The sequence below is a fragment of the Clupea harengus genome, chromosome 1 (assembly GCF_900700415.2).
Source record: "Clupea harengus chromosome 1, Ch_v2.0.2, whole genome shotgun sequence".
NCBI lineage: Eukaryota > Metazoa > Chordata > Actinopteri > Clupeiformes > Clupeidae > Clupea > Clupea harengus.
Window position 1 is genome coordinate 32940414 of NC_045152.1, and position 15000 is coordinate 32955413.

Genomic DNA, 15000 nt, shown 5'->3' on the forward strand with positions numbered 1-15000 from the left:
TCCCCCACCAATGCCCATCGTGAAGAACACTTGACCTTTGACCTACCTTTCCCCCACCAATGCCCATCACCACCATCATGAAGAACACTTGACCTACCTTGCCACCACCAATGCCCATCCCGCAGTTGTTGAGGCGGAGCTCCTGAAGCGTGTGGCAGGCAGAGCTCTTGAGGAGCTTCTCAATCCCCCTGACTCCGTCGGGCCCAAAGGCATTATCACTCAGGTCCAGGGACCGGAGGTGGGCACCGGAGGTTGTGATGGCGGCACCAAGGGAATTCTAGGAATAACAAACAAACAGTCAATGTTTTCCCTACCATATCAACGGTCTTCTGTCATGCATCTTTTCTCACTGCATCTTTAAAAGCTGGAGTCAGCCGCCGACCACGGACACCTGACCTTTGACCTTTGTGTACTGAGAACTCACCAGGGCGGGAGGGATCTCTGCGCGCAGACGGCCCGTGAACATGTCGCTCCAGTAACAGCACTGAAAAAGATAGGCAACATGTGAACCAGGGTCTCTTGTTAAAAGGGAATCCCTTAAAAAGACTTGAGGAATAGCTGATGTTATCCATAGCAGGCTAATATTCTTCTGTAGCCAGCCACCCTAGTGTAGCGCCAGATTTAGCACTTTTTCAGGTATGTTTACGACTTTCCATATCATCTTTAAATTCATTTTGTTGGTATATGGTCATGTGAAGAAGGGCAGATAAACCCACATGTCTTTCCCCACGAGCCTTTTAATGTAAAAAGAAAAGCTCTGACAGCGTAACATCGCAAAGATTTCTGCTCAGCTTTAAGTTGCCTTTTAGTGTAGTTTTAGACAAAAAACTCCATAATGTTGCTTTAAAGGCTGCATCGTGCTCCACAGGTGTGCGAAACAAGACGTGAGCCAATCAAAATCTCCCAAACCTGTGAATCACTATAAATCCCCAATCCATCGCAGTGTCACAATGTTACCATGACTCATATTCAAGAATTAGGATCCAAGTCAAACATTGATGTTCCTTAAGATTTGCACAAAGACACAGAATTGAGAGCGGGCAGCACGGTGGCTCAGTGGTTAGCACTGTCGCCTCACAGCAATGTTGGTGGTGGTCGGAGGGGCCGTTGGCGCTGATTGGCAGCCACGCTTCTGTCAGTCTGCCCCCCCAGGGCAGCTGTGGCTACTGAGGTAGCTTACCACCACCACCGGTATGACTGTGTGTATGAATGACAACTGGACTCTGGACTCTGTAAAGCGACTTCGGGTATATAGAGAAGCGCTATATAAGATTGAATTGATTGATTGATTGATTGATTGATTGACAGACACCGGTGTTTCTCTGTGTTCATACACAGTCCTGGCTCTGTAAATGGGGGGGGAAAAAAGTTTGCTAGGATCAAGCTATACACTATTCCAACCAATCAGCATGTTGTTGCAGGTGCACATATATAGGGGAGGGGTGTAATTTGATTGGCTGTTTAGCTCAAATATCAACAACCTTTCGCTCAGAATTAGACTACACGTACTTCAAAGTCGCTCTTGTCCTCTAAGGCCTTGGCAATGGCCTGGCAAGCCTCCACCCCAAACGTGTTCCCCTCCAGCCGAAGAGCCTGTAGCCCCTGGAACTCCTTGATTTCTTTGACAATATGTTCAACTGGAGATTTAAAGAGAGAGGGAGAGATAGATAGAGAGAGAGAAGGGATGAGAGAGAGAGAAGAGAGAGAGAGAGAGAGAGAGGGAGAGAGAGAGACAGGGAGAGATAGAGATAGATTCATTTACATTTAGTCATTTAGCAGATGCTTTTGTCCAAAGCGACGTACAAGGGAGAGAACAGTCAAGCTAAGAGCAATAAAAAGCATGGTGTAACAATAAATACTACTTTACATCAGATTCAGTGTGGCATTTTTTTTAAAATAAGCACGCAAGAACCTTCCAGGTAGAATTCACATTCATTCATTTGGAGGAGACTTTTATCGTAAAGCCCGTTTCACACTGCGCTGCGCTGCATATGCGTGGTGGCGACTGCATTACCTGTTGATTTCCATTTTGGTGCCCATGTTAACAGGTTAGAAGATGCGCAGTGTGTGTGTGTGTGTGTGTGTGTGTGTGTGTGTGTGTGTGTGTGTGTGTGTGTGTAAGACACGGGTCTGAGCTGCGGTTCGAACCGTAAGTCATGTAGCGTTTTCACGTGTGTGTGTGTGTGTGTGTGTGTTATTACTCCAGTAGCAGCCCATCGGTTGAGTATGAACATAAGCGGTTCTCAGCAAAAATAGACGGTAGAAAGATGTTTTGATAGTCATATTGACATCATACTAGCAACTTAACATAACCGACCCCTTTCACTGCAGTTTCGATGCCTGGGCTATATATGTCACAGACATGACAGAAATATAAATATTATATTAAATATTAGAAATATAAAAATTGAAATATTACCATAACCATTTTAGCAATTGCATATCGTGAAAAGGGAAAAGGTTGATGTCAATAAGTTAAAAGAACATTAGTTTTTTCCCCCGTGCGCTCTCTCTCTCTCTCTCTCTCTCTCTCTCCCCAAGTCACTGAGAAGAGAGAGGTGTAACACAAAAGTACTCTTTTGAGCAGTAAAACACAGAAATTGAACTGGGTAGTCCCAACCTGGCCAGGACGCAGACATTTTCCCTCCAATACAGTTCTGCCTTTAATATTATCTGAAAGTACTGTCAACCATGCCATGATGTCACAACGATGAAAACTATCTTAACCTAAAAGGTAAAAGTAAAAGGTCAGGTATTTAGCAGACGCTTTTATCCAAAGCCACTTACAGGGAACCTGCGCTCAGGCATTGAACCGGAGCCAACCGCTAACAAAGCAGAGCACCACCACGCTTTAACCAAAACCAAGTTTCAAGTTTAATTTTCAAAGAAATACACTTCAGTTATCATTATACACAGCAATGTATAGATAGATGTAGATAGATAGATGGATACTTTATTAATCCCGAAGGAAATTTAGGTATATAAAAAATAACAGTTTTTAAAAGCGTTTGTCGAGCTCACCCGATTCGGCATTGTCCAGTTTCAGTCCTTTCCCCTTGTAGCTCAGTTCCCCTCCGACCACCTGGGTCTTGGCCAAGGAGTCGGCCAGCTGCGCCACATCGTCCGTCGCCATGGGGACACCTCCAATAACCCTGTCCATTAGGTAGGGTGGATTACGTTTCATTTGTTGCATACAGAAACATACCACTTTGTCCATAGAGACTTAAATGACAAAGAAAATACATGTTCAATCATGACAGAGGAAATACATTTGTGTAGACCCCCTAATGCTTTTCTCATATTAAATACGCTATTAAATCCACCACTTAGAACATGTTTGCACTTGAACCCCAAGAGTCCTCATGCACTGACTTTTGGAATAGATTACATGTAGTGACTAACTTTCTTCATCAGACTAACTATCCCAACCAGCACAAGCTTGCCTGAAGACAGTCGAAATAGACCACTAGTGTAACAAACCGAAATTAACCATATTATGGAGAATCCCACTCCAGGCCTAAACAAAGATAACATACATGCATACCTGTATTCAACTGTTAATAAAGCAAGCGATCAAATGTGCTCCTCAATTGATAAAACACGGTCCTAACAGTAGGATTATGGGGTTTGTCAGTGACTCTCACTGCATATGCTAGTCTCTTCTAAGCGAGAGTAATGCTATTCGCCAGTCACCAAGCTCCGACCCGAACATCCTGTGAAATCCTTTTGTGTAGGCTTAAAATAGCTCACTAATAAGGATGGTTAAGAACAACGTTGTTACAGTGCAGATTAAAGACAGGCCTGACCTCTTAAAATGTAACGTTGCACATTAAACAACAAAAACAAAACCTTTAGTTGGCTTGGTAATTAGCATATTCAAGAATGTGAGCCCCCATGTCACCAAATAGAACCACCCAGTAGGCTAGGGTAAAACCATTAACGTTACTTTAAGTATTAGCTGGTAGAAGAGAACATTCCTTTTATTGTTCAAGTATCATCGTGTTAGCAATGCTGACATTCTTGCAGTTTGACCTGCACACAGCGTGTAGGAGCAGAATAAGACTTTGCTAGCAAACTTCAGCTACCGGCAGTACACTAATGTTTTGGCAGAACCACATGCGCCGTCAGAGCTCGAGCTGGCTAACTAGCTAGCTAGCTTTGCACCTTGACGCAGGACTGCTCGTCGCCATACGCACAGAGATGTCTTTCAAATGGATTAGGAATTAATGTGTGTATTATAGTTTATAAAAACGTCCTTAATAATTACCTATGGTATAACGGTGAAGAGCTTTGGCAAGACTCGTCTCGACAGACACACTGGAAACCAAGCCACTCTTCCCAGTGAGCTGTCCCGCTCGCGACGATGACGTCGATTGGTTCAAAAACTCATCTGGATCCAAGGGATTTGTAGTTCTATTGTGTAATGGCATGATTTGATTTTTGATAATTTAGGTGTAATGTTAAGCATTTGTTTATTCGAATGAATACATTGATACGTGTCAGTTACGTGTTTTGAAACACTGTAGGAACACGTATTTAGTTGGGTTAGAACAAAAAAATTAGGATTACCCCCCAACCCGTTTAAATCTGGGCCGAGTGAGGGACGATTAAAAAAATGTGTTTTAACTACTATTTATTTCCTATCGTATCTTGAACCTAATTTGTCGATGTCCATGTATTTTCATTGAATGCATTTACATTTCATTTTTTTTTTTATAATGACCCACATTAATCTGCATTCGGTGTAAATGCCATTGTTCCATCTATATTCAAGACAACTGCACAATTGCGATGGACAAATAAAATATAGGAATTTGGCTTTATTTTTTCAAAATGAGTGGAGGTACTTAGTCCAACGATGACCCGGAAGTTTGTCAATCCTGTCTCAAAGTGAAACTGAAGGCATGAAACTGTGATTTTTCGACGGTCTGTATCAGGAAACCACTAAATTCAACATGATGTAGTCCTCTCTTCTCAGACCAGCTTAGTTCCGCAGTTTGTTCAGCAAGATTCAACTTACTCAAAGGACACAGAGCAGCCTGTTTGGGTAGGTTGCTCTCGAAGTCCTTGCAAATGTTTAACGAACCGATTGCCTCCGTCCTTAGCATGGTTAAGTCGATACGTGTAACATTTTTCGAAGAAGTGCAGCCAGTCAGTCCCACTGTGGATATAGAAATCAGTTCTGCTTTAAGATTGTTTTTCATTCATATAGATAACCAGGGTCTTCTATGTACAAGTAACTGTAACAGGTTCGGTGGTAATAGGTGCTCTGTTGTTGTTTTCAGGCTGTATGTTTTTTAGTTAATGTACTGTGTAACATTATTGTAAACATTTAAGGTAAACCTTCTTGTAACATTCAACGTTAGTTTAGCTCTAGTTCTATTTTAATAATTTAGAAATATCAGTATGGACGTAGTTCTCGTCATTCTTGTCACCCTGTTATCCTTGTGTAGGCTTCTCGTTGGGAGTTTAGTCAAAGTCAAAGTAGTCAAGTCAAAGTAGCTTTATTGTCAATTTCCTGCATGTCAGACATACAAGGAATCGATAAAAAACGTTTCCCACTCTCCCACGGTGAAACATATAAAGTGCACAGGCACAACAACAGATAAGACAAGACATTTAGATACATATAGATATACATATAGATATAAAAAAAACATACAGATACACGTACAGCAGCAGCAGCAGCAGCATAAGTTTTTCTTTAAAGTGAGGTTATGGTAGTGCAAAAAAGGCAATTTAGTAATGGCAGCAAAAGACATCCTGTAAGATGTATTTGTTACATTCCCAGTGCAGGTATAACAGTAAGTGGTTATGGTAAACGTAGGTGATAAAAGTGATAAAGTGATAAGAGGTACACTTGTTGGACCTCTAAATAACTAATGTAAAACGTATTTACAGGTGCAAGAGTAAGGTCGATGGTAAAACCGCTGCTTCGTATACCATGGACCTGGAGCGACAGAGGCGACAAGAGGACATTCAGAGGGCACTGGCGTTTATACAGTAAGTCTGCCAGTTAGATCCTGCACAGGGCACTGGCGTTTATACAGTAAGTCTGCCAGTTAGATCCTGCACAGGGCACTGGCGTTTATACAGTAAGTCTGCCAGTTAGATCCTGCACAGGGCACTGGCGTTTATACAGTAAGTCTGCCAGTTAGATCCTCCACAGGGCACTGGCGTTTATACAGTAAGTCTGCCAGTTAGATCCTGCACAGGGCACTGGCGTTTATACAGTAAGTCTGCCAGTTAGATCCTGCACAGGGCACTGGCGTTTATACAGTAAGTCTGCCAGTTAGATCCTGCACAGGGCACTGGCGTTTATACAGTAAGTCTGCCAGTTAGATCCTGCACAGGGCACTGGCGTTTATACAGTAAGTCTGCCAGTTAGATCCTCCACAGGGCACTGGCGTTTATACAGTAAGTCTGCCAGTTAGATCCTGCACAGGGCACTGGCGTTTATACAGTAAGTCTGCCAGTTAGATCCTGCACAGGGCACTGGCGTTTATACAGTAAGTCTGCCAGTTAGATCCTGCACATGTTGACATCTCACTTTCAGAGAACAGGTACATTTAGCAATTTTAGTATGTCCCATGTCTCATGTCATTGCAGTCAACAATCCTGTTTTGTTTTCATAGGTCCTCTTTGCCCTTTCCAGAGCCTGAAAGCTATGAGGTATAATTGTATTAATATACTTTTTTCACATATGAATTAGTGTAGAGGGACGATTATAATGGAAGTTTGTCATTGTCATTCTTTTCAGCATTTCGTGGAGGTCTTTCTCATGTGCCATGGATTTGAAATCTAGTTTGTTGTCACTAGTGCAAACCTGTCATTATACCACAAAATCACGCATCCCTCCTTATCACACATATGTAGAGTGAGTCATGTTAAGGTTGTCTTTAAGCCGACACTTTCCTTCAAAGTGACTTAAAGCATGGAGGCAATGAAGTGCCTTTACCTAAAGATAACAATTATGTGATTGCTGTACCTTTACCTTGCCTGCTCTACTCCTTACTCCAGCTACTGTATACAGCCATTCCGCCTTGTACATACTTTCTTAAACTCCTTAGTCCATTGCACTGTTGCACTGTTTGTTTGTTTGTATTGTATAGTGTTGTATATTTTGTGTAAGCACACTGAGAGTCACTTTACCAAGTCAAATTCCTTGTTTGTGAAAACTTACTTGGCCAATAAAACCTGATTCTGACTCTGATATTGGATCTTCGTCCTCTGCCCGTTTTGTAGGTGTTTCTGACCCAGCTCATGTGCAACCTCCTGAATGAGGGCAATGCCACCTTTCGAGAGGGCGGCTGGAGGCAGTCAGCAGGGCAGTACAGCGAGGGCATCAGCGTGGCGAACTATGCCAAGGAAGAGGCTCTGTCCATTCCCACTGCCCTGCTGAAGAGCCTCTACCTCAATAGGGCATCGGCCAACTACAGTATGGTAAGGGGTTAGAAGGCTCGAGGGCATCTAGAGGGTTAGATGGATCTGAGAGAGTTGTGATACAGTGGTGGTGAATAGGGCCTCGGCCAACTACAGTATGGTAAGGGGCATCGGCCAACTACAGTATGGTAAGGGGTTCGAAGGCTAGAGGGCGTCTAGAGGGTTAGATGGATCTGAGAGAGTTGTGATACAGTGGTGGTCTCTGTGTCGTAGGCACTGACCTCATTTAAATCTATTATTGATTGGTGCTCATTGGCTTATTTACTCTTGAGATTTAAACGTAACTCTCAATTGCCGTTGATCACTTTCTAGACATGCCTCTCTTAGTTTCTATTCGTTTAGCTCTTTCTTTCTTTCTTTCTTTCTTTCACAAACAGCACGAGTATGCACAGGGGCTGCAGGACTGTGAGCGTGTGTTGGCCGTCGAGGGCAGCCAGAGGGCGCTGTACAGGAAGGCGCTGTACAGGAAGGCCCTGTGTCTGAGAGAGCTCGGTCGTGTGAGGGAGGCGTACGACTGCAGCACAGAGTGCCTTCTCTCTTCACCCCAGGTCAGCTTCTGGAAAAACAAGTCTTGCAGTTTACTGCGCTGAGTGCTCTCACGGAGTCTCTTAAGATTAACACATAATGTGCTTCACCTTGACACTTGGGGATCTTCACTTGAAGGAGTGATAAACAAATCAGCCAAGTGTCACATAGCCATCCGTACAGTAGGTACCGTACACATGCAGAAGTACTCATCATATGCTGATTGATCTTCTGAATTTCTGATTTGTGTTTTTTTTTTCTGTTTACTGAATGTGCAATGATGGTATATGTTATTTGTGTTACCTGTTGTATGCCGTCTACTGCGTAGATGTTGGCTGCCAAGTCGTAACAATTTCGCTGCGCTGAAGAAATTTGGTGTATGCGATAATAAACACTTTGACTTTGACTTGACTTTGATCCATTCCTCCTCAGGACAAACAAGCGAATGAGCTATCGCAGGAGCTGGCCTGCAAACTGGGTCTGAAGTCTCGAAAGGCCTACACTAGCTCCCAGGTAAGCTGAAACCCCTTCCCTTACATTTACATTTAGTCATTTAGCAGACGCTTTTGTCCAAAGCGACGTACAAGGGAGAGAATAGTCAAGCTACGAGCAATAGAACCTGGTGTAACAATAAATAAATACTACTTTACATAAGAAATATAACAAAATGAAATAAAAAGGAAAAAAGAAGTGCAGAAATGTAACTGCTGTAATTGCAAGTTACGCACTAGTCGAAGTGCCAGTTAGGACGGGAAGTGCTCTGAAGAGTTGGGTCTTCAAAAGCTTCTTAAAGGTAGAGAGGGACGCATTACATATGTCAGCCTTCTTTAAAGGGTTTTAAAAAGAAATGCATCAAACCGTTTGCATGATTGCCACTAACCAGTGCCCCGTTACTGAGGGGTAATCTAACTAAGTATGATTAAACCACAAGTTGTAAATGTGCTTTATATTCATAAAGTAAACACATCTTTCTATTCATATTTCTTAAGTCTTTCTAATATTTTTTTATTTACAAAACTGTTCACAGTTCTTTCAGTTGAATGTGGCGTTAAATCTGTGTTTATATCATGAGGCGTTCATTCATCACTGTTTTTACAGGACGAGTTGAGTCCAGCAGAAAGAAGTGATGGACATCCAGTCGCAGCCACTGAAGAGGAGGCAGGTTTTACTTTAAAAAAAGTGCAAAATCATTTTGCTAATTTCAGGAACTAACATGAGCAAGATTCTAAGCACAAATAATGGGTGGGTGAGTGCAATGCTAGGGTGGTGTGTCTGCGCGCAGATGTGGGAGTTCCATGTGTAAACAAGTTCCTTCAAAGCAACACCTTTTCTCATGAAAACTTCTATATTATTTAATTTTGGGCAGACCTCCGTCACAAGAACCTCTGTCTTCTCTTAAACCACTTTGTATGCGACCGGAAACTTGTTGTGTGCTCTGTTGTAGAACAATAGCTCCGTGTGAACGTTAATAAGATATAGTCGAATCATTGTGATTGGCTGATAAAGAATGACTTCACTGCCACACCCATTAATTACTCAATTAATTTATGCTTGATTATGGCCTGCTTTTTGTCGATGCAATGAGCAAATATACAGTGGGGGAAAATAAGTATTTGAACCCCTGCCGATTTCGCAAGTTTGGCCACTTGCAAAGAAATGTGTGATCTATAATTGTAATAGTAGGTGTATTTTAACAGTGAGAAACAGAATATCAACAAAAAAATCCAGAAAACTGCATTTTATAACATTTATGACTTAATTTGCATTTGATGCAGAAAATAAGTATTTGAACCCCCAAGGCAGGGGTTCAAATACTTATTTTCCCCACTGTAGGTATCCCTGCATATTCTCTATTCTCTATGAAATAAGGGGCCCCCTGGTCTTATTTGACCCAAAGTTCCAATCCTTGTTCCCTACACATTTTGAAATGGGACATTCATACATTCTGACCGTTGTACCGGGGGTTCAAAACAGTCTTTGTCTTTCTTTCAGGTGACGTCCAATGGCCTTGATTCCTTGAGTGACATTTCTTCAGGTATGTATTATTATGCCATCCACAAGTCTTTATTTGAAATATCTGTTCACAGGATCACAGGAGAATCACCCGCTGAGTATTTTTGGCATGGGTACATAACCATGGTGATTGCTCAGAGCTATTTAGGGTGGTGTAAGTGACAGTGCTGAGGAGTGTAAGATAAATTTGATTTATCAAATGTATCTAATCATATCATACTTAATCAAATGTATCAATGAACTATAATCACGGGAAAAGGGCAGTCAGAAAACAGCAAGTAACATATACATGGGAAATGTAAAGCAAAGCCAGACGAGAGAGCAAGTTAAAACTGGGACAAAGGCCCAGAGAGGAGAAAGGGCAGCAAAAGGATACATCTTAGGTGGTCAAGGCTGGGGCACAGATAAGGGAAAGTTTCCAGACATACATGTGTCAGCAGATTAAAAGCAGAAGTTCTGTAAATGGGAAACACCACAAGAATCATGTGTTATAACTAAGTGCCGAGTGGAAGACAGTGTAGGTGGGCGGCGCAGGGGGCCAGAAGTGACATCACAGAATTAGGCCTTAAAAGTGCAAGCATCCTCTGTTTAGACTCTAGAATGCGCATTCTCCGGCTTGCTTGACTGTACTTGACTGTCTGTTGGGCAAGTTGGATTGTGTCAGTACCTACCAGTAAAACTCAACCTTGTTACAACAAATTGCTTCGTATGGTGGTTCCTCTCCAAAACAACACGACAGAGTCATTTTACTCTAACAGGAGGCCCATTCACTAGGTCACTGGTTGATTTCCTCATTCATTGTCTACCTATTATTGTCAGCTCTTCAGGTCAGGGAGAGACTATGGTGCACAAAAAAATAAATGAAAAAAAAATAGCACTAAAATACATACAACTCCATGTCCCCAGTATAGTCAGCCAAAAGAATGTACAGCAAGAATGTAGCAACACAAAAAGTAATGATTCAAGGAAAATGAGTCAATGTAACAGTGTGGTATGGCCACAGTAGTCATTTGATTCACATCATTCGTGTGTTCTGAGGCGGTCACACTAAGATATGGAGAAAACAAGTCTACAATAATGTACACAGTTAAATGGCATTACTGTGTGGCATATGAACACACATATTTTGTACAGCACTGTACTGTTATTTGGCATTTCACATTTCTGTTACGTCACACACCCAATCATTTTCTGCACATTCCACAGTTCTCTCCCTCTCCTAGTATCCTTTCCTAACACTCACACACACACACACGCGCACACTCACACAAATACACACACACACTCACACAAATACGCACGCACACGCACACACACACTCACACACGCACACTCACACAAATACACACATACGCAACATCTATCCAAAAGTTAAATTACATTAATCCCTGCAAGAATAATATTTAGCTTATGCACCGTACTCTTAACTTTACTTGCCCGGGATAAATCATTGTGGGAATAAAACCATCTCACCTAATACTTTCAATAACTTAAAACTGTAATTCCCAATTCATTTTCAAACTCCCAACTGAACACTTGCTTTCTCCCCCCTCCCCCCCCCCTCACACTTCCGTAGTTCACTTGTCCTTGGGCATTCCGATCTCAGTCAGTGAAGAATCCTCGTCTCTTCCCATGGGTGCCGCCGCCAAGTCTGCCGCCGAGTTTCCAGACAGACACCCGGAGTGTGTACCTCTGTCTGTCCCCGTCTCTGGGGACATGGGGACCTGCTGCGAGGTGTTAGGGGACGAACTGGACAGCCTGCTGGACGCCTGTGTGCCCCCACTGGGCGCCTGTGTGGGTATACACACACACACACACACACACACACACATGCACACACACACACACACACACACACACACACAAAGAGTGGAGGAGATTAGTTAGGGCACTCTTCGAAAAGGCAAAGCAAACTGATACCGTGTTGTAGCAGCAGGCTAGCGAGAGTTGTCTTGCTCTCTGTTAACAACTGAAAGCTAAATGTAATTTAATGTACATACGCTATTAGGTTAGATAATTAGGTTCCGGTACATGACTGTCAATACCATATAATTGTGTCAGTATCTACCAGTAAAACTTATTTTGTTACAACAAATTGCTTCGTATGGTGGTTCCTCTCTAAAACAACACGCAAGAGAAAAATACTAAAAAAAAAATATATATATATATATGTCTCCCTGTCTGTCTCTTTGTGTTCTGTTATGTGTTGTTTACCAAACTCTGACATTTTGCAGGGGGCTGTACCAACTCACCTCCACATTAAACCATCAGCGGGGCTGGCGGCTGCCTTTCCCACCCCCGTCGTCTCTGCCCCCTCACCCCCAACCCAGATGCATTCTGGGTTGTTCTTCAGCTCGGCGGCCATCAGCCAGCTCAACTCTCTGGACTCATTCTCCGGGCCCGGTCTGGCCTCTGCCTGCAGGAAGCTGGATGCCCTGGACACCTTCTCTCCTCCTCTGGGCGCTCGCTCGCACCCTCGCTCGCTAGGACCAGCACTGGCGGTGGGGGGAGAAGGACTGGACTCCCTCTCTGAGTTCACCCTGCCTGGTGGTGAGTGGTTTTTAGCGCACACACACACAGAATGAACAGCTACAGGAGCAATTGGCTGAATTTAGCAGAACGTGTATTGGATTAGAATCGCAGGCAGCACCTTTTTAACATGGTCACCTTTTGTGCTGAAGGAAAACGTAACAAGAGATGGATTTTTTTTTGACAGTTTGTATGTCTGTCTGCCTTCTTCATTGTCCACATCCAGGTGCTAAAGTGTCGCATAGTTTTCTGTCTTCATTACGGACTCCGAAACCTCCGACCACATATGTAAGTCTTGTCAATAAGGTTGAAACCTCCGACCACATATGTAAGTTTTGTCAATAAGGTTGAAAGCGAGCTGATGTTGTTGTATCTGTGTGTTGTGTTTTTGATGTGTGTGCTTGTTTGAAGTATGGTTGTGTGCTAAAAAAATGAAAACCAATAAACATATTTATAAAAAAAAAAAATAAGGTTGAAAGCCCTCTCTTGTTGCCCTGGTGATGTCATGCCTTAAGATGTCTCCCTTGTCTCCCTTGTACGTCGCTTTGGACAAAAGCGTCTGCTAAATGACTAAATGTAAATGTAAATGTTAAGAAGCTGTGCCACGTCTCCTCTTGCCTCCAGAATGGTCAGGTGATCTCTAAACTCTCCCTGCTCTCGCGGAACCCTCTAGAAGCCACACATGAATTCCTTCAGGCATGCGTTATCTGTTACGTGAAGAACGGTGAGCCTCCTACTTCCTGCCTGTATCAGACAATTTAAAGGCCATTCACAGTGTTCTTCTTGTGTTTGTGTTATGACTGTCTGTCTTCTTCTAGTTCGGCCTTAGTTCTCTATTTTCTGCATAACATAAATTATAGTATATATTAGTTTATTTTCTATATATACAAAAATGTAAACTAAACTTGTAATTTATTGTGTGTGTGTGTGTGTGTGTGTGTGTGTGTGTGTGTGTGTGTGTGTGTGTGTGTGTGTGTGTGTGTGTGTGTGTGTGTGTGTGTGTGTGTGTGTGTGTGTGTGTGTGTGTGTGTGCATATATATACATATGCACACAAACACACGCTATATTACAAGTTTAGTTTAAAAAAATTAAGATAAATTTGAAGTATCAAATGAAAAAATCAGACAGAGACAGCAAGTTAAATTCACGTGGGAAATGAAAAAGTGTTAGAGTAAAATTACTCTGTCGTGTTGTTTTGGAGAGGAACCACCATACGAAGCAATTTGTTGTAGCAAGGTTGAGTTTTACTGGTAGGTACTGACACAATACAACTTGCCCAACAGACAGTCAAGTACAGTCAAGCAAGCCGGAGAATGCGCATTCTAGAGTCTAAACAGAGGATGCTTGCACTTTTAAGGCCTAATTCTGTGATGTCACTTCTGGCCCCCTGCACCGCCCACCTACACTGTCTTCCACATGATTCTTGTGGTGTTTCCCATTTACAGAACTTCTGCTTTTAATCTGCTGACACATGTATGTCTGGAAACTTTCCCTTATCTGTGCCCCAGCCTTGACCACTTAAGATTTATCCTTTTGCCTTTCTCCTCTTCTGGGCCTTTGTCCCAGTTTTAACTCTCTCTCTCGTCTGGCGTTACATTTTCCACGTGAATTTAACTTGCTCTCTGACTGATTTTTTCATTTGATATACTTCATTTGATACATTTGATAATTCAAATTTATGTTACACGAGACAGCAGGTTAAAACTGGGACAGGAGGCTGTGTGAAGGGGCAGTGAAACTAAATTTAGGAGGAAACATTATTTGCCCGTCTGTGGCGCAGATAAGGGAAAGCTTCACTGGATTAGGCCTTAAAAGTTCGAGCATTGCCTGTATCTGATCAGAATGCATTCTCCAGCTTGCTCGACTGAACTTGATTGTCTGTTGGGCAAGTTGAATGTTGTGTCAGTATCTACCAGTAAAACTGATCTTGTTACAACAAATTGCTTCGTATGGTGGTTCCTCTCTAAAACAACACGCAAGAGAAAAAAATAAAAAAAATAAATATACAGTACCAGTCAAAAGTTTGGACATTATTATTAAAGATTAATACTGAAGACATTTTAACTATGAAAGAACACATATGGAATTATGTACTAAACAAAAAAAGTGTTATCTACCATGTAGAAAATAATAAAAGTAAAGAAAACACTTCTCAAAAAATTAGAAGGTGTGTCCAAACTTTTGACTGGTACTGTATATATATATAATGTGTGTGTGTGTGTGTGTGTGTACTACAGTTGTTGAAGTCCTCTAATGCCCCCAGTGAATGAATCCCCAATCCTTCCCTTCCTCACCTTCTATCATCAGGCCCAGGACTGCTGGACCATCAGTACCAGCCGGATCAGGCCCATGACTGTGGGCAGAACCTCCTGCTGTGCCGGAGGAAGGGTGCGGAGGATCCGTCCTGGAAGAGGCTCCGCCCCCGTCCGGCACGCAGGAACTTCATGGGAGCCTTTGTGCTTTGCAAGGGTAACTAACTACAGACACAC

General features: G+C 42.6%; 2 protein-coding genes across 4 annotated transcripts in view; one reads left to right on the forward strand and one right to left on the reverse strand.

Annotated features, from left to right (window-relative positions):
- rangap1a (RAN GTPase activating protein 1a) overlaps positions 1 to 4385 on the reverse strand; it is a 13583-nt gene extending 9198 nt beyond the window's left edge. For 2 of the 3 annotated variants that reach the window (XM_031576895.2, XM_012824978.3), the window contains exons 1-5: positions 4268 to 4385; positions 3022 to 3152; positions 1510 to 1637; positions 425 to 484; positions 98 to 277 (exon numbers count right to left, since the gene is read on the reverse strand). In XM_031576895.2, coding sequence (XP_031432755.1) covers positions 98 to 277; positions 425 to 484; positions 1510 to 1637; positions 3022 to 3133 — 480 coding nt within the window. In that variant the 5' untranslated portion in view covers positions 3134 to 3152; positions 4268 to 4385. Of the gene's footprint in view, positions 1 to 97; positions 278 to 424; positions 485 to 1509; positions 1638 to 3021; positions 3153 to 3544; positions 3723 to 4267 lie in introns of those variants that run through there. The other variant, XM_031576891.2, reaches the window with a different exon arrangement.
- A 458-nt stretch (positions 4386 to 4843) lies between these two features.
- LOC105897969 (zinc finger CCCH domain-containing protein 7B) overlaps positions 4844 to 15000 on the forward strand; it is a 23187-nt gene continuing 13030 nt past the window's right edge. The window contains exons 1-13 of the mRNA XM_031576901.2: positions 4844 to 5047; positions 5902 to 6003; positions 6636 to 6672; positions 7246 to 7443; positions 7821 to 7991; positions 8401 to 8481; positions 9067 to 9126; positions 9961 to 10003; positions 11558 to 11775; positions 12216 to 12531; positions 12737 to 12798; positions 13135 to 13234; positions 14819 to 14980. Of these exons, the coding sequence (XP_031432761.1) occupies positions 5945 to 6003; positions 6636 to 6672; positions 7246 to 7443; positions 7821 to 7991; positions 8401 to 8481; positions 9067 to 9126; positions 9961 to 10003; positions 11558 to 11775; positions 12216 to 12531; positions 12737 to 12798; positions 13135 to 13234; positions 14819 to 14980 (1507 nt within the window). The 5' untranslated portion in view covers positions 4844 to 5047; positions 5902 to 5944. The remainder of the gene's footprint in view (positions 5048 to 5901; positions 6004 to 6635; positions 6673 to 7245; positions 7444 to 7820; positions 7992 to 8400; positions 8482 to 9066; positions 9127 to 9960; positions 10004 to 11557; positions 11776 to 12215; positions 12532 to 12736; positions 12799 to 13134; positions 13235 to 14818; positions 14981 to 15000) is intronic.